Source organism: Coregonus lavaretus (assembly GCF_964263955.1).
Source record: "Coregonus lavaretus genome assembly, contig: HAP1_SCAFFOLD_1346, whole genome shotgun sequence".
Classification (NCBI taxonomy): Eukaryota; Metazoa; Chordata; class Actinopteri; order Salmoniformes; family Salmonidae; genus Coregonus; species Coregonus lavaretus.
This window is the reverse complement of record NW_028162241.1, coordinates 25,675-45,000: the sequence shown is the minus strand read 5'-3', so window position 1 is coordinate 45,000 and position 19,326 is coordinate 25,675. Positions and strand designations below refer to the sequence as shown.

The window sequence follows — 19,326 nt, the reverse complement described above, 5'->3', positions numbered from 1 at the left end:
AGTAGAGCAGAGCAGAGCAGAGTAGAGTAGAGTAGAGTAGAGTAGAGCAGAGTAGAGTAGAGTAGAGTAGAGTAGAGTAGAGTAGAGTAGAGCAGAGTAGAGTAGAGTAGAGTAGAGTAGAGTAGAGCAGAGTAGAGTAGAGTAGAGTTCAGTAGAGTAGAGTAGAGTAGAGTAGAGTAGAGTAGAGTAGAGTAGAGCCGAGCAGAGCAGAGCAGAGCAGAGTAGAGTAGAGTAGAGTAGAGCAGAGTAGAGTAGAGTAGAGTTCAGTAGAGTAGAGTAGAGTAGAGTAGAGTAGAGTAGAGTAGAGCAGAGCAGAGCAGAGTAGAGTTCAGTAGAGTAGAGCAGAGCAGAGCAGAGCAGAGCAGAGTAGAGTAGAGTAGAGTAGAGTAGAGTAGAGCAGAGTAGAGTAGAGTAGAGTAGAGTAGAGCAGATTAGAGTAGAGTAGAGTAGAGTAGAGTAGAGTAGAGTAGAGCAGAGTAGAGTAGAGTAGAGTAGAGTAGAGTAGAGTAGAGTTCAGTAGAGTAGAGTAGAGCAGAGTAGAGTAGAGTAGAGTTCAGTAGAGTAGAGTAGAGTAGAGTAGAGTAGAGTAGAGTAGAGTAGAGTAGAGTTCAGTACAGTAGTGTATAGTTCAGTAGAGTACAGTATAGTTCAGTTCAGTACAGTAGGGTATAGTTCAGTACAGTATAGTTCAGTACAGTACAGTAGAGATCAGTACAGTAGAGTAGAGTAGAGTTCAGTACTGTAGAGTATAGTAGAGATCAGTACTCTAGAGTAGAGTATAGTAGAGTATAGTAGAGTATAGTAGAGTTCAGTATAGTAGAGTAGAGTTCAGTATAGTAGAGTAGAGTAGAATAGAGTACTGTAGAGTAGAGTAGAGTTCAGTACCACAGGAGGTTGGTGGGACCTTAATTGGGGAGGACGGGCTCGTGGTAATGACTGGAGAGGAGTCAGTGGAATGGTTGGGGAGGACGGGCTCGTGGTAATGACTGGAGCGGAGTCAGTGGAATGGTTGGGGAGGACGGGCTCGTGGTAATGGCTGGAGCGGAGTCAGTGGAATGGTTGGGGAGGACGGGCTCGTGGTAATGGCTGGAGCGGAGTCAGTGGAATGGTTGGGGAGAACAGGCTCGTGGTAATGGCTGGAGCGGAGTCAATGGAATGGTTGGGGAGGATGGGCTCGTGGTAATGACTGGAGCGGAGTCAGTGGAATGGTTGGGGAGAACAGGCTCGTGGTAATGACTGGAGCGGAATCAGTGGAATGGTTGGGGAGGACGGGCTCGTGGTAATGGCTGGAGCGGAATCAGTGGAATGGTTGGGGAGGACGGGCTTGTGGTAATGGCTGGAGCGGAATCAGTGGAATGGTTTCCAGGTGTTTGATGCCATTCCATTTGCTCCGTTCCAGCCATTATTATGAGCCGTCCTCCCCTCAGCAGCCTCCACTGTTCAGTCCAATACAGTACATCAGGGCTCTTCAATTCCGGTCCTGGAGGGCCGAAACACCTCTGTTTTTCATCCTCTCCTTCTAATCAGGGGCTAATTCAGACCTGGGACACCAGGTGAGTGCAATTAACTACCAGGTAGAAATAAAAAACAGAAGTGTTTCGGCCCTCCAGGACCGGAATTGAAGAACCCTGCAGTACATTATAGTGTACTCAACTTTAATGTGCTCTGCTGTGTCCTGTACTGAACTCTACTATATTCTAATCTACTGTACTGTTGGGTGAATTCAGAAAGAGTGGGACATCATACAAACTGGGACAGACCACGAGAAAATGATCTTGTGATCTCCACAAAACAACTTTTGCTATATAGTTATGTATTTATGACATTTTCAACCTCTCCCTGACCGAGTCTGTAATACCTACATGTTTCAAGCAGACCACCATAGTCCCTGTGCCCAAGAAAGCGAAGGTAACCTGCCTAAATGACTACCGACCCGTAGCATTCACGTCGGTAGCCACGAAGTGCTTTGAAAGGCTGGTCATGGCTCACATCAACACCATCATGCCGGAAACCCTAGACCCACTCCAATTCGCATACCGCCCCAGCAGATCCACAGATGACGCAATCTCAATCGCACTCCACACTGGCCTTTCCCACCTGGACAAAATGAACACCTATGTGAAAATGCTGTTCATTGACTACAGCTCAGCGTTCAACACCATAGTGCCCTCAAAGCTCATCACTAAGCTAAGGACCCTGGGACTAAACTCCTCCCTCTGCAACTGGATCCTGGACTTCCTGACAGGTTACCCCCAGGTGGTAAGGGTAGCCAACAACACATCTACCATGCTGATCCTCAACACGGGGGCCCCTCAGGGGTACGTGCTTAGTCCCCTTCTGTACTCCCTGTTCACCCATGACTGCATGGCCAGGCACGACTCCAACACCATCATTAAGTTTGCTGACGACACAACAGTGGTAGGCCTGATCACCAACAACGATGAGACAGCCTATAGGGAGGAGGTCAGAGACCTGGCAATGTGGTGCCAGGACAACAACCTCTCCCTCAACATGAGCAAGACAAAGGAGATGATCGTGGACTACAGGAAAAGGAGGGCCGAACACGCCCCCATTCACATCGACGGACTGTAGTGGAGCGAGTCGAGAGTTTCAAGTTCCTTGGTGTCCACATCACCAACAAACTGTCATGGTCCAAACACACCAAGACAATCGTGAAGAGGGCACGACAACACCTTTTCTCCCTCAGGAGAATGGAAAGATTTGGCATGGGTCCCCAGATCCTCCAAAAGTTCTACAGCTGCTCCATCGAGAGCATCCTGATCGGTTGATTCACCGCCTGGTATGGCAACTGCTCAGTATCCGACCGTAAGGCGCTACAGAGGGTAATGCGTACGGCCCAGTACATCACTGGGGCCAAGCTTCCTGCCATCGAGGACCTCTATACCAGGCGGTGTCAGAGGTAAAAAATATTGGCCTCCCCCCCTTTGTTTTTACACTGCTGGTACTCGCTGGTTATTATCTTTGCATAGTCACTTTACCCCTACCTACATGTACAAATTACCTCGACTAACCTGTACCTCCACACATTGACTCGGTACCGGTACCCCCTGTATATAGCCTCATTATTGTTATTTTGTTGTGTTTTTCTATTTATTTTTTACTTTAGTTTATTTAGTAAATATTTTCTTAACTCTATTTTGTTAAAACTGCATTGTTGTTTAAGGGCTTGTAAGCATTTCACTGTAATGTCTACACATGTTGTATTCGGCGCATGTGACAAATAAAATTAGATTTTATTTGATCATGAGATAAATAAGTTGTGATCTCGACATAATGAGGAAAACATGTTTTTATTCATATGTCCTCTCTGGACTTCCGTATCTCTGGACTTAGTACAGACCTTCACCAGGCAGGCAAACATTTCAGTCCTTTGCTACTAGCTGTGTTCGAATACCCATACTAACATACTGTATACTACATACTTAATGAGTATGGGAACTTAATAATGATAATGAATAATAACTTAATAATGAGTAATGGGAACTTTTGGCATATTAACTATATCCATACTATGACCAATAAGCATACTACATACTCAATTTCGTCAAAATAGTATAGTTAGTGCAGTTAGTATGAGTATTCGAACACAGCTACTGTCTTTGGTTTGATTTAAAAGAATGGAAGTAGAATCGTACAACCAGGAAGTGAATTCAACCAATAGGATTTTGCAAAGCGTCCTAAACTGACGTCAACCCGGTAACGTTGAACAACCCGTAGGCTTGAAGAGAAATCTGAAAAACCGTGCTGATTTCCCGTTAATTTTAATTGTTTTAAAATACCCATCTAAAACGTGCAAACATCATGGTTTTCGATGTAAGGAGGTGAGTAAAGGACTTTGGTTCACATTTCGCATGCTTAAATGCCACTCGTAATATTTGGATTATTTTCTGTGTATGGAGAGAATCCCCTGCTATCCTCTGGTTCCGAGTTCGCTAGCCAGCAAGTTAGCGGGATGATTGTTGCTACATTGTTACAACAGTTGTTTTATTGTTACCGCGGGCAGTTGTTCACCTGCAATTTATCGCGTCAGTAGATTGTCCAAAAAGTATACCCGCTTTGCCTGAAAAGATGCCCATTCAGACGAACTATTTAGCATTTAGGCTAACCGGCTATCATTCTGAGAAACACTTATAAAGGCACCTAAACTTTTCATTGTGAAATAAAACCTAATAGGCTATTACAATACACATACGTTAAATTAAAGGCTATTGTTGTCGTATATTGTATTATTTAGGCAATATATTATTTATTTTGTAAATATCCAAATACTTTTTTCCTTTTGTTGAGCCATGAATATCAGCCATTGTTTGTGTCATTTCCTATGCTTTCTCCTACATTATGATTCTACTTCAGTGCATGAAGGAGAGATGATGAGGAATCATCTGTAGGATGTAGAGTGCTGGTTCATAATCTGCTGGACCTACAGCTCCAAGAGACTGCGGTCACACCGTAGTATGCACGGTATACCAGCCTGGTCTCATAGACTGGACGTAACATAGTAAAAGTACATCCGGGACACTCAAATTAGTATTATACGCTACATGACCAAAAGTATGTGGACTCCTGCTTGTCGAACATCTCATTCTAAAATCATTGGCATTAATATGGAAGTGGTCCCCCCTTTGCTGCTATAACAGCCTCCACTCTTCTGGGAAGGCTTTCCACTAGATGTTGGAACATTGCTGTGGGGACTTGATTCCATTCAGCCACAAGAGCATTAGTGAGGTCGGGCACTGATGTTGGGCACTGATGTTGGGCGATTAGGCCTTGGCTCGCAGTCGGCGTTCTAATTCATCCCAAAGGTGTTCAATGGGTTTAGGTCAGGGCTCTGTGCAGGCCAGTCAAGTTCTTCCACACCGTTCTCGACAAACCATTTCTGTATGGACCTCGCTTTGTGCACGGTGGCATTGTCATGCTGAAACAGGAAAGGGCCTTCCCCAAACTGTTGCCACAAAGTTGGAAGCACAGAATCGTCTAGAATGTCATTGTATGATGTAGTGTTAAGATTTCCCAGACCATTGTCCCTCCTCCACCAAACTTTACAGTTGGCACTATGTATTGGGGCAGGTAGCGTTCTCCTGGCATCCGCCAAACCCAGATTAGTCCGTCGGACTGCCAGATGGTGACGCGTGATTCATCACTCCAGAGAACGCGTTTCCACTGCTCCAGAGTCCAATGGCGGTGAGCTTTACACCACTCCAGCTGACGCTTGGCATTGTGCATGGTGATTTTAGGCTTGTGTGCGGCTGCTCGGCCATGGAAACCCATTTCATGAAGCTTCCGACGAACAGTTATTGTGCTGACGTTGCTTCCAGAGGCAGTTTGGAACTTGACGAACTGACTTGTTGGAAAGGTGGCATTCTATGACGGTGCCACGTTGAAAGTCACTGAGCTCTTCAGTAAGGCCATTCTACTGCCAATGTTTGTCTATGGAGATTGCATGGCGGTGTGCTCGATTTTATACACCTGTCAGCAACTGGTGTGGCTGAAATAGCCGAATCCACTAATTTGAAGGGGTGTCCAAATACTTTTGTATATATAGTGTATGTTACATTTGGTATAGTTATATAAAACAGATGGTTACATAAGGCTTAATAGAAAGTAGGGTGGTTGATCGGGGTGGATGGGTGGGCGTATAATGTGAAGGTCTAGCAACCCAAAGGTAGCAAGTTCGAATCTCATCACGGACAACTTTAGCATTTTACCAACTTTACAACTACTTACTACTTTTTAGCTACTTTGCAACTAATTAGCATGTTAGCTAACCCTTCCCCTAACGCTAACCTTAACCTTTTTTAGCTAACCCTTCCCCTAACCTTAACCCTTTAACCTAACTCCTAAACTTTATCCTAACCATAACCCTAATCCCTAGCCTAGCTAACGTTAGCCACCTAGCTAGAATTCGTAAAATATCGTACGAAGTGTAATTCTTAACATATTATACAAAATAAGTGATGGACATCCACAAATTAATAGATACCATACGAAATGTAACATATACTAAATGGAGTTGCTCAGATTTACGTACAGAATAATACGAAATTTTCTGAGACCAGGTTGGGTATACTGTTCCAAAGCACACAGACATTCTTTGCATACTGCTTGTCATCTGGGCTGGGATGTGCCTGGCTGCCTGAGCTGTAAGAACGGCTCCAAGTTCAGATAATCATTCCACCCCACACAATACCCCGATAAGTACATGTACTTCAGAACCTGCTGTGTTGCGTCAAGACAGTCATACCCCAAATACTCCTGCGAGACACCTCGTTATGGATCTGTCAGTGGTACTGATACTGACCCTCCTGTGAGTGGTCCTCTGTAGCTCAATTGGTAGAGCATGGCGTTTGTAACGCCAGGGTAGTGGGTTCGATCCCCGGGACCACCCATACGTAAAAATGTATGCACACATGACTGTAAGTCGCTTTGGATAAAAGCGTCTGCTAAATGGCATATTATTATTACCTCATTATGGATCTGTCAGTGGTACTGATACTGACCCACCTGTGAGACGCCTCATTATGGATCATTAGGGCAGTGTTGCCCAACTCCGGTCCTCCAGTACTACCTCCAGTACACATTTGTATTGTAGCCCTGGACAAACATACCTGATTCAACTAGTCAACTAATCATCAAGCCCTCAATGAGTTGAATCAGGTGAGTTTATCCAGGGCTACAACAAAAATGTGTACTGTTGAGGGGACTGGAGGACTGGAGCTGGGAAACACTGCTATAGGGGACCATTTTAGACAACGCCCAAACACAGTCAGCATTTGCTCTCGTTATGACCACTGTCATGGTTACACTAAGGAGATGGGGAGTTGACAGACCAAGGAAACTGGCTCTCATCAGGAGATGGGGAGTTGACAGACCCAGGAGATGGGGAGTTGACAGACCCAGGAGATGGGGAGTTGACAGACCCAGGAAACTGGCTCTCATCAGGAGATGGGGAGTTGACAGACCCAGGAAACTGGCTCTCATCAGGAGATGGGGAGTTGACAGACCCAGTAAACTGGCTGACTCATACGGAGATGGGGAGTTGACAGACCCAGGAGATGGGGAGTTGACAGACACAGGAAACTGGCTCTCATCAGGAGATGGGGAGTTGACAGACCCAGGAGATGGGGAGTTGACAGACACAGGAAACTGGCTCTCATCAGGAGATGGGGAGTTGACAGACCCAGAAAACTGTCTGACTCATCAGGAGAAAGGACAGGTCATTTACACCACCATGAGTTGATGTTTACTAAGAGTTGACAATGATCTAAAGTCTATAGACATCCGGCTACCTAGCTGCCCCACTCTACAGCCGGCTAGCTAGCTGCCCCCCTCTACATCCGGCTAGCTAGCTGCCCCCCTCTACATCCGGCTAGCTAGCTGCCCACCTCTACAGCCGGCTAGCTAGCTGCCCCACTCTACATCCGGCTAGCTAGCTGCCCCACTCTACATCCGGCTAGCTAGCTGCCCCACTCTACATCCGGCTAGCTAGCTGCCCCACTCTACATCCGGCTAGCTAGCTGCCCCACTCTACATCCGGCTAGCTAGCTGCCCCACTCTACAGCCGGCTAGCTAGCTGCCCCACTCTACATCCGGCTAGCTAGCTGCCCCACTCTACATCCGGCTAGCTAGCTGCCCCACTCTACAGCCGGCTAGCTAGCTGCCCCACTCTACAGCCGGCTAGCTAGCTGCCCCCCTCTACATCCGGCTAGCTAGCTGCACCACTCTACAGCCGGCTAGCTAGCTGCCCCACTCTAAAGCCGGCTAGCTAGCTGCCCCCCTCTACATCCGGCTAGCTAGCTGCCCCACTCTACATCCGGCTAGCTAGCTGCCCCAGAGAACTCAACATGTCAAGTGCATGTTACAAGCAGAAAAGTAAACCGTCTACTTATCAAGACAGAAAAGCGTGTTACTTGTAGCCTAGTCAGTGTATGGAGAAGCCGGAGGCGGAGCTAGCCAGCCACTTCAGAGAACGTGGGTTACTTGGCCTGGACAAGAAGCAACGGGCCATACGGGGGAGCAACGGGCCATACGGGGGAGCAACGGGCCATACGGAGAAGCAACGGGCCATACGGGGAAGCAACGGGCATACTGGGAAGCAATGGGCCATACTGGGAAGCAACGGGCCATACGGGGAAGCAACGGGCCATACGGGGAAGCAACGGGCCATACGGGGAAGCAACGGGCCATACGGGGAAGCAACGGGCCATACGGGGAAGCAACGGGCCATACGGGGAAGCAACGGGCCATACGGGGAAGCAACGGGCCATACGGGGGAGGTGTGCAGCGGACACTGTAGCCTCTGTGGTAGCCTCCTTGTATGACCTGCAGAGATGGTGGCACAACTCTGCAACCTGACTGGCGTGGTTTATCTAGAAGCTGTTTGAACATCATGATCATTACACAGGTGCACCTTGTGCTGGGGACAATAAAAGGCCACTCTAAAATGTGCAGTTTTGTCACACAATACCACATGCCACAGATGTCTCAAGTTTTGACGGAGCGTACAATTGGCATTCTGAGTGCAGGAATGTTCACCAGAGCTGTTGCCAGATAATTGAAGGTTCATTTCTCTACTATAAGCCGCCTCCAACATTGTTTTAGACAATTTGGCAGTACGTCCAACTGGCCTCACAACCACAGACCACGTGTAACCATGCCAGCCCAGGACCTCCACATCAGGCTTCTTCACCTGCCGGATTGTCTGAGACCAGCCACCCGGACAGCTGATGAAACTGAGGAGTATTTCTGTCTGTGATAAAATAGGTTTTGTGGGGAAAAACTCATTCTGATTGGCTGGGCCTGGCTCCCAAGTGGGTGGGCCTTTGCCCTCCCAGGCCTACCCATGGCTGCACCCCTGCCCAGTCGTGAAATCCATAGATTAGGGCCTAATTAATTTTTCAATTGACTGATTTCCTTATATGAACTGTATCACAGTGAAATTGTTGCATGTTGCGTTTATATATTTTTTCAGGATATTTATCTGCTTATAATTTCCAAAATCAAGAGCACAATGGCAGGAGATGTTACATGGGAGCCTTCCAGCTGCCAGGTATGTTCCATACCCATTTCTGTGTTGTCCTGGGCTTGAACCATTGTAGTCATGGCACCACACTCATTCATTGGTCCTGTTGTAGCCTAGAGCAGTGTTTCCTGATCCTGGTCATTGGTCCTGTAGTAGGCTAGAGCAGTGTTTCCTGATCCTGGTCATTGGTCCTGTTGTAGCCTAGAGCAGTGTTTCCTGATCCTGGTCATTGGTCCTGTTGTAGCCTAGAGCAGTGTTTCCTGATCCTGGTCATTGGTCCTGTTGTAGCCTAGAGCAGTGTTTCCTGATCCTGGTCATTGGTCCTGTTGTAGCCTAGAGCAGTGTTTCCTGATCCTGGTCATTGGTCCTGTTGTAGCCTAGAGCAGTGTTTCCTGATCCTGGTCATTGGTCCTGTAGTAGCCTAGAGCAGTGTTTCCTGATCCTGGTCATTGGTCCTGTAGTAGCCTAGAGCAGTGTTTCCTGATCCTGGTCATTGGTCCTGTAGTAGCCTAGAGCAGTGTTTCCTGATCCTGGTCATTGGTCCTGTTGTAGCCTAGAGCAGTGTTACCTGATCCTGGTCATTGGTCCTGTTGTAACCTAGAGCAGTGTTTCCTGATCCTGGTCATTGGTCCTGTTGTAGCCTAGAGCGGTGTTTCCTGATCCTGGTCATTGGTCCTGTTGTAGCCATAGAGCAGTGTTTCCTGATCCTGGTCATTGGTCCTGTAGTAGCCTAGAGCAGTGTTTCCTGATCCTGGTCATTGGTCCTGTTGTAGCCTAGAGCAGTGTTTCCTGATCCTGGTCATTGGTCCTGTTGTAGCCTAGAGCAGTGTTTCCTGATCCTGGTCATTGGTCCTGTAGTAGCCTAGAGCAGTGTTTCCTGATCCTGGTCATTGGTCCTGTAGTAGGCTAGAGCAGTGTTTACTGATCCTGGTCATTGGTCCTGTAGTAGCCTAGAGCAGTGTTTCCTGATCCTGGTCATTGGTCCTGTTGTAGCCTAGAGCAGTGTTTCCTGATCCTGGTCATTGGTCCTGTAGTAGCCTAGAGCAGTGTTTCCTGATCCTGGTCATTGGTCCTGTAGTAGCCTAGAGCAGTGTTTCCTGATCCTGGTCATTGGTCCTGTAGTAGCCTAGAGCAGTGTTTCCTGATCCTGGTCATTGGTCCTGTAGTAGCCTAGAGCAGTGTTTCCTGATCCTGGTCATTGGTCCTGTTGTAGCCTAGAGCAGTGTTTCCAGATCCTGGTCAATTATTCTGTTGTAGCCTAGAGCAGTGTTTCCTGATCCTGGTCATTGGTCCTGTAGTAGCCTAGAGCAGTGTTTCCTGATCCTGGTCATTGGTCCTGTTGTAGCCTAGAGCAGTGTTTCCTGATCCTGGTCATTGGTCCTGTTGTAGCCTAGAGCAGTGTTTCCTGATCCTGGTCATTGGTCCTGTTGTAGCCTAGAGCAGTGTTTCCTGATCCTGGTCATTGGTCCTGTTGTAGCCTAGAGCAGTGTTTCCTGATCCTGGTCATTGGTCCTGTTGTAGCCTAGAGCAGTGTTTCCTGATCCTGGTCATTGGTCCTGTAGTAGCCTAGAGCAGTGTTTCCTGATCCTGGTCATTGGTCCTGTTGTAGCCTAGAGCAGTGTTTCCTGATCCTGGTCATTGGTCCTGTTGTAGCCTAGAGCAGTGTTTCCTGATCCTGGTCATTGGTCCTGTTGTAGCCTAGAGCAGTGTTTCCTGATCCTGGTCATTGGTCCTGTTGTAGCCTAGAGCAGTGTTTCCTGATCCTGGTCATTGGTCCTGTTGTAGCCTAGAGCAGTGTTTCCTGATCCTGGTCATTGGTCCTGTAGTAGCCTAGAGCAGTGTTTCCTGAAGGAGTGCACATTCTTCTTTTTGTCCTAACACTACACAGCTGATACAAATTATCAACGTATCAAGCGTTGATGATTTGATTCAGATGTGGAGTGCTAAGTTAAAAACCCTTTGGGTCCCCGGGACCCGGATTGGTCCCTAGGACCAGGATTGAGAAACAGGTTGGAGAGGCAGACCACCAGCTGGAAGGTTGCTGGTTTAAGCCCCGGGCCGAGCAACACAAAAATGGGAATGGAACTGAACTGGCAGCTGGAAGGCTGCTGGTCATTGATCCCATGTACCATCTGCTGCCATTGTGCCCTTGAGCAGGGCACCTAACCCCCCACATTTGCTCTCCATCCTGGGGCTCTGCACCGCTGCTGACCCTGTGTCAACTAGTGTGTATCTGTTGGTTGAGAAAGGGAGAAGACACATTTTCCATTCTAACCAAAGGATGAAATTCCTCTTTGGAGTCATCCATGTCTTTATCCTGGATGTTGTCCATCAAGGGAGGGATAGACTGCCATGACAACACTAGCTGCTTCCTCATGTAGTCCACTGATAGACTGCCATGACAACACTAGCTGCTTCCCCATGTAGTCCACTGATAGACTGCCATGACAACACTAGCTGCTTCCCCATGTAGTCCACTGATAGACTGCCATGACAACACTAGCTGCTTCCCCATGTAGTCCACTGATAGACTGCCATGACAACACTAGCTGCTTCCCCATGTAGTCCACTGATAGACTGCCATGACAACACTAGCTGGTTCCCCATGTAGTCCGCTGATATACTGCCATGACAACACTAGCTGCTTCCCCATGTAGTCCACTGATAGACTGCCATGACAACACTAGCTGCTTCCCCATGTAGTCCACTGATAGACTGCCATGACAACACTAGCTGCTTCCCCATGTAGTCCACTGATAGACTGCCATGACAACACTAGCTGCTTCCCCATGTAGTCCACTGATAGACTGCCATGACAACACTAGCTGCTTCCCCATGTAGTCCACTGATAGACTGCCATGACAACACTAGCTGCTTCCCCATGTAGTCCACTGATAGACTGCCATGACAACACTAGCTGCTTCCCCATGTAGTCCACTGATAGACTGCCATGACAACACTAGCTGCTTCCCCATGTAGTCCACTGATAGACTGCCATGACAACACTAGCTGCTTCCCCATGTAGTCCACTGATAGACTGCCATGACAACACTAGCTGCTTCCCCATGTAGTCCACTGATATACTGCCATGACAACACTAGCTGCTTCCCCATGTAGTCCACTGATAGACTGCCATGACAACACTAGCTGCTTCCCCATGTAGTCCACTGATAGACTGCCATGACAACACTAGCTGGTTCCCCATGTAGTCCACTGATAGACTGCCATGACAACACTAGCTGCTTCCCCATGTAGTCCACTGATATACTGCCATGACAACACTAGCTGCTTCCCCATGTAGTCCACTGATATACTGCCATGACAACACTAGCTGCTTCCCCATGTAGTCCACTCCAGGAACAATATGTCTGCCATCAAGCATTATTGTCTGACACATTAGATTCCCCGGCACAGGCCTTTGTTGAAATATATCAGCACAATGTTGATGGGACACATTTCACTTTGATTATAACCCACAGACCGCTAAGATGAATATGAGTTGTTAGCCTCAGCAGCCGATAGTGTGTGGGTGTAGTGTGTGGGTGTAGTGTGTGGGTGTAGTGTGTGTGGGTGTAGTGTGTGGGTGTAGTGTGTGTGGGTGTAGTGTGTGGGTGTAGTGTGTGGGTATAGTGTGTGGGTGTTCATGCACTATTGGCTGCCAAGGCTGTGGTCCTCTGTAGCTCAGCTGGTAGAGCACGGCGCTTGTAACGCCAGGGTAGTGGGTTCGATCCCCGGGACCACCCATACACAAAAAATGTATGCACGCATGACTGTAAGTCGCTTTGGATAAAAGCGTCTGCTAAATGGCTTATTATTATTATAATTATTATTATTATAGGTTAATGAATTGTCTAAAGCCAAATCGTCCTCTAAAGCCTTGTGCACACTGGCAGTTTGAAGTGACTCAAATCCAATTTTTTTGCATATCCGATTCGAATCTGTTCTTTCTCCTGCAGTCTGAACAGCCCAAAAGCACATGGAATCGGATATTTCACCCAACATCTCAAACCACCTTCATAGGTGGTTTCAAGTCGGATACAAATCTGATTCCTGGCCATGCAACTAGTCTGAACGGTCAGATCTGATTTATTTGCTTTCAAGTGGTTTTTAGACTGTTATTTGGCATATGTTGTTGCTAGCTAGCTACTCTGTTGACAGTTTGACAAGAACATGTGGTAGCTAACTAGCTTGTTAATTGTTTACAAAGAAATTAGTGAATGTGCTAGAAAGCTAAACAGCTAGCTAGCTAGTTGACTGTTGTGGCTAGCCAAAAAGGACTAGTTTTGAAAGTTGGATCATCTTTGTGGCTTTAGAAGTGTTCTTACGCTATGATTATGAACATTCAAAGCAACTGGGAAACGTCCAGTGCAGGCATTGTCGTCACCTTAGCTTGCTACTAGGAAGCACAAGCACCACCACCAATCAGCCTACACCACTGCGCTCACACCCGTCATTACTATGACAACTAGCGTAGCCATGTCATCAATTGACTGCTGTCTGAACACACACAAATCCGAATGGTCACTTACAGCTTGCTGTTTGGACAGTCTATTCCGAAACGGATTTGAGCATTAAGGCCTGCAGTATGAACACGGTTTAAGTTACTTGTCTTCATCAGTGTTTACTGGACAGATATACAAATGGCACTTTCACCTAGCAGTAATAGATACATAAGGCGTGTGATTATGGCGTTTTCAATTGAAACTGTGTATGTATAGAGCAACATCCTATTTTCTATGTTCTCTGGCTGAGTGGCTTTCACGGGCACGAGCACCGCAGACCGCTCCACCTATCTGTCTTGTTTCTGTAATACAATGAGGCAAGACCAGACCTGGGAGAGGAGAGTGATGTGAAGAGGGAACGGGGCAGTGAGAGAGCGAGAAGGAGGGAGGGTAGAAACTATCCTCTACCACACCACAGGAGTTAATGATGTTGATGATCCAGATTAGGAAAGCATTGAGAAACAGGAAGTCTGTCATCCTCTGGTCTGTCACCTTGTACAGAACACTGAGTACAGTACAGCCCGCTGACCCACTACCACACCACAGGGGTTAGTTACAGTGCATTCGGAAAGTATTCAGACCCCTTGACTTTTTCCACATTTTTGTTACGTTACAGCCTTATTCTAAAATGGATTTAAAACATGTTTTTCCTCAATCTACACACAATACCCAATAATGACAAAGCAAAAACAGGTTTTTAGAAATTGTTGCACATTTATAAAATAAAAAAATAATAACTCAAATATCACATTTACATAAGTATTCAGACCCTTTACTCAGTACTTTGTTGAAGCACCTTTGGCAGCGATTACAGCCTTGAGTCTTCTTGGGTATGACGCTACAAGCTTGGCACACCTGTATTTGGGGAGTTTCTCCCATTCTTCTCTGCAGATACTCTCAAGCTCTGTCAGGTTGGATGGGGAGCATCGCTGCACATCTATTTTCAAGTCTCTCCAGAGATGTTCGATTGGGTTCAAACTCGGGCTCTGGCCGGGCCACTCAAGGACATTCAGAGACTTGTCCCGAAGCCTCTCCTGCGTTGTCTTGGCTGTGTGCTTAGGGTCGTTGTCCTGTTGGAAGGTGAACCTTCGCCCCAGTCTGAGGTCCTGAACGCTCTGGAGCAGGTTTTCATCAAGGATCTCTCTGTACTTTGCTCCGTTCATCTTTCCCTCGATCCTGACTAGTCTCCCAGTCCCTGCCACTGAAAACCATCCCCACATCATGATGCTGCCACCACCATGATTCACCGTAGGGATGGTGCCAGGTTTCCTCCAGACATGACGCTTGGCATTCAGGCCAAAGAGTTCAATCTTGGTTTCATCAGACCAGAGAATCTTGTTCCTTTAGGTGCCTTTTGGCAAACTCCAAGTGGGCTGTCGTGCCTTTTACTGAGGAGTGGCTTCCGTCTGGCCACTCTACCATAAAGGCCTGATTGGTGGAGTGCTGCAGAGATGGTTGTCCTTCTCCCATCTCCACAGAGGAACTCTGGAGCTCTGTCAGAGTGACCATCGGCTTCTTGGTCACCTCCCTGATCAAGGCCCTTTTCTCCTGATTGCTCAGTTTGGCCGGGCGGCCAGCTCTAGGAAGAGTCTTGGTGGTTCCAAACGTCTTCTATTTAAGAATGATGGTGGCCACTGTGTTCTTGGGGACCTTCAATGCTGCAGACATTTTTTGGTACCCTTCCCCAGATCTGTGCCTCGACACAGTCCTGTCTAAGAGCTCTATGGACAATTCCTTCGACATCATGGCTTGGTTTTTGCTCTGACATGTACTTTCAACTGTGGGACCTTATATAGACAGGAGTGAGCCTTTCCAAATAATTTCCAATCAATCGAATTTACCACAGGTGGAGCTCAATTTCGAGTCTCATAGCAAAAGGTCTGAATACTTATGTAAATAAGGTATTATTTTGTGTAGATTGAGTATTAAAAAAAAATCATTTTTAGAATAAAGCTGTAAAGTAACAAAATGTGTAAAAGGTCAAGGGGTCTGAAAACTTTCTGAATGCGCTGTAGTTAGTTCGTTAGCCTAGGGGTAGAGAAGAGGAAGGTAGGTAGGGGGACTATGAGGATGGGTGAGGTAACACACAGAACGTCCTGATGTGTCGTTGTGACTTTAGTTTTAGTAGCAAATTAGCAACTAAACAATGAGGCCAATGCTGGCCCAACTAGACACATCATCCTGTACAATGAGGCCAATGCTGGCCCAACTGGACACATCTTCCTGTACAATGAGGCCAATGCTGGCCCAACTAGACACATCTTCCTGTACAATGAGGCCAATGCTGAATGGTGTGAGATGGTGTGTGTGGCTGTGTTTTCCATGTGTCTGTGTGTGTCTGTGTGTGTTTGGGGTTAATAGTTCATTGATAGGGTCAGAGTTCAGGGGCAGGAATGTGTGTGGCTGTCTGGGTCTGTTTGTCATGGCTGTGTTCCAGAGCTAACATTCCGCTGCTCCTCAGTAATGCTGCAAAGCATTCTGCAAACTAAATGTGCTCAGAATCCCCTCTCTCTCTAATAACTCAAGCATAGATTGGTCACTTTTTTGTCTAATATGGCACACAGAAACTAGAGGCTATGAGTAACTTGGTCAAAAAGAATGGCAGCGATTGGCCTATAGGTGGCGCTGTTATAAGCAGTCTCACTGAAACCCTCATATCCAAATTTGAACCAGAAGTGGTTTCTAAATATCCAAATTCGGCATGTAGGCCCATGGTACATGTCTTAACTTTATTTAATTTAAATTAAAATGTTAAACTTAGTTTGAGAAAAACTAAGATTGGTCAAAACATGGCTGAGTTATTGACAAATAAAAAATCTGATTTTACGTATCCATTTAAACCACTGTAAATCCACTCCAATCGAATCCACTTGTCGTCTCTATCATGGACGTCCCTAAGACGAACCACACGGCATTTGGTATTGATATCTCTAAAAACAAGGGAACTATTAACAACTCTTTCTTTGCATATGTAACGCTAATGCTCAAAATCATCTGCATCTTCTCCTTATGAACCATACCTCAGATTCATCCAGATTTAGTATTTAGAGGTTTAATGTTTTTGAGAAAAAATATTTTATTCGGGAAAATGAGATCCCAGAAGTCCTGCCGCTTGCTCAGTCAGCATATATATAACTAAATACATGAAGTAATGCCTTTTAAGAATGATTACCTGCTGCATTCCAACCGACAGCACTAGACTAAACTTCACTTTTTTTAGTAATTTAGCAGACGCTCTTATCCAGAGCGACTTACAGGAGCAATTAGGGTTAAGTGCCTTGCTCAAGGGCACACTGACAGATTTTTCACCTAGTTGGCTAGGGGATTAGAACCAGCGACCTTTCGGTTACTGGCACAACGCTCTTAACCACTAAGCTACCTGCCTCCTACATGCTACACTTGCGTCATGCTTGTGGTATTGAGAGATAAACATGGTAACGCTCTCACGGATTGCACATAAAGGAAGATCGTTCCTACATGATAGAGTGCTTGCTTTTGTTATCCAACTGATCTTGTGTTCTTTCTGTCCTCTTGTGAACCCCGTTCATTGCTGCTGCAGCTATATTTGACTTTTTCTAACCGCTCCCTCTTTCTTTCTCTTCCATTAGGTTGGATATCTACAGGAAAGTACCCAAAGACCTGACCCAGCCCACGTACACAGGAGCTGTGGGTGAGTAGCCCTTCACACACACCTCATGGTTCAACTAGTCTACTCACCTGTCAGAGTGCAGCTACAGTGAGGGGAAAAAAGTATTTGATTCCCTGCTGATTTTGTACGTTTGCCCACTGACAAAGACATGATCAGTCTATAATTTTAATGGTAGGTTTATTTGAACAGTGAGAGACAGAATAACAACAAAGAAATCCAGAAAAACGTATGTCAAAAATGTTATAAATTGATTTGCATTTTAATGAGGGAAATAAGTATTTGACCCCTCTGCAAAACATGACTTAGTACTTGGTGGCAAAACCCTTGTTGGCAATCACAGAGGTCAGACGTTTCTTGTAGTTGGCCACCAGGTTTGCACACATCTCAGGAGGGATTTTGTTCCACTCCTCTTTGCAGATCTTCTCCAAGTCATTAAGGTTTCGGGGCTGACGTTTGAAAAACTCAAACCTTCAGCTCCCTCCACACATTTTCTATGGGATTAAGGTCTGGAGACTGGCTAGGCCACTCCAGGACCTTAATGTGCTTCTTCTTGAGCCACTACTTTGTTGCCTTGGCCATGTGTTTTGGGTCATTGTCATGCTGGAATACCCATCCATGACCCATTTTCAATGCCCTGGCTGAGGGAAGGAGGTTCTCACCCAAGATGGCCCCGTCCATCGTCCCTTTGATGCGGTGAAGTTGTCCTGTCCCCTTAGCAGAAAAACACCCCCAAAGCATAATGTTTCCACCTCCATGTTTGACGGTGGGGATGGTGTTCTTGGGGTCATAGGCAGCATTCCTCCTCCTCCAAACAGGCGAGTTGAGTTGATGCCAAAGAGCTCCATTTTGGTCTCATCTGACCACAACACTTTCACCCAGTTCTCCTCTGAATCATGGAGATGTTAATTGGCAAACTTCAGACGGCCATGTATATGTGCTTTCTTGAGCAGGTGGACCTTGCGGGCGCTGCAGGATTTCAGTCCTTCACGGCGTAGTGTGTTACCAATTGTTTTCTTGGTAACTATGGTCCCAGCTGCCTTGAGATCATTGACTAGATCCTCCCGTGTAGTTCTGGGCTGATTCCTCACCGTTCTCATGATCATTGCAACTCCACGAGGTGAGATCTTGCATGGAGCCCCAGGCCGAGGAAGATTGACAGTTCTTTTGTGTTTCTTCCATTTGCGAATAATCGCACCAACTGTTGTCACCTTCTCACCAAGCTGCTTGGCGATGGTCTTGTAGCCCATTCCAGCCTTGTGTAGGTCTACAATCTTGTCCCTGACATCCTTGGAGAGCTCTTTGGTCTTGGCCATGGAATCTGATTGATTGATTGCTTCTATGGACAGGTGTCTTTTATACAGGTAACAAACTGAGATTAGGAGCACTCCCTTTAAGAGTGTGCTCCTAATCTCAGCTCGTTACCTGTATAAAAGACACCTGGGAGCCAGAAATCTTTGATTGAGAGGGGGCCAAATACTTATTTCCCTCATTAAAATGCAAATCAATTCATAACATTTTTGACATGCGTTTTTCTGGATTTTGTTGTTGTTATTCTGTCTCTCACTGTTCAAATAAATCTACCATTAAAATTATAGAATGATCATTGGGCAAACGTACAAAATCAGTTTTTTTTTTAAAGGCAGTAAATGAGGCTGAATGAACTGTTTCGCTGCCAGACAAAATCAGCAGGGGATCAAATACTTTTTTCCCTCACTGTATGTACCTGTCACCTCATGGTTCAGCTAGTCTACTCACCTGTCAGAGTGCAGGTATGTACCTGTCACCTCATGGTTCAACTAGTCTACTCACCTGTCAGAGTACAGGTATGAACCTGTCACCTCATGGTTCAACTAGTCTGATCACCTGTCAGAGTACAGGTATGTACCTGTCACCTCATGGTTCAGCTAGTCTACTCACCTGTCAGGTATGTACCTGTCATAGTAAAGATACTGACCTACTCCAGGAACGTCTCCATTAGGTAGGTGCAGTCGCACCCATGATTTTAGAGGGGGGCATGAAGCACGTGAGGATGGAGGGGGGTTGAATTTTTAAAACTCCAGAAACAGCTTTTGCCTGCAATCTAGCGTCATAATCATTATGCCTAATTCTATGTCAAAAATATATATATTTACCCA

At 46.4% G+C, this 19,326-nt stretch overlaps 1 protein-coding gene across 1 annotated transcript in view; it reads left to right on the top strand.

Annotated features, from left to right (window-relative positions):
• Positions 1–3,410: 3,410 nt before the first annotated feature.
• The window catches only part of LOC311119431 (endoplasmic reticulum-Golgi intermediate compartment protein 1-like), a gene marked incomplete at its 3' end in the record, with an annotated part of 41,491 nt that continues 25,575 nt past the window's right edge, over positions 3,411–19,326 (top strand). The window contains exons 1-2 of the mRNA XM_084194125.1: positions 3,411–3,842; positions 17,151–17,212. Of these exons, the coding sequence (XP_084050251.1) occupies positions 3,823–3,842; positions 17,151–17,212 (82 nt within the window). The remainder of the gene's footprint in view (positions 3,843–17,150; positions 17,213–19,326) is intronic.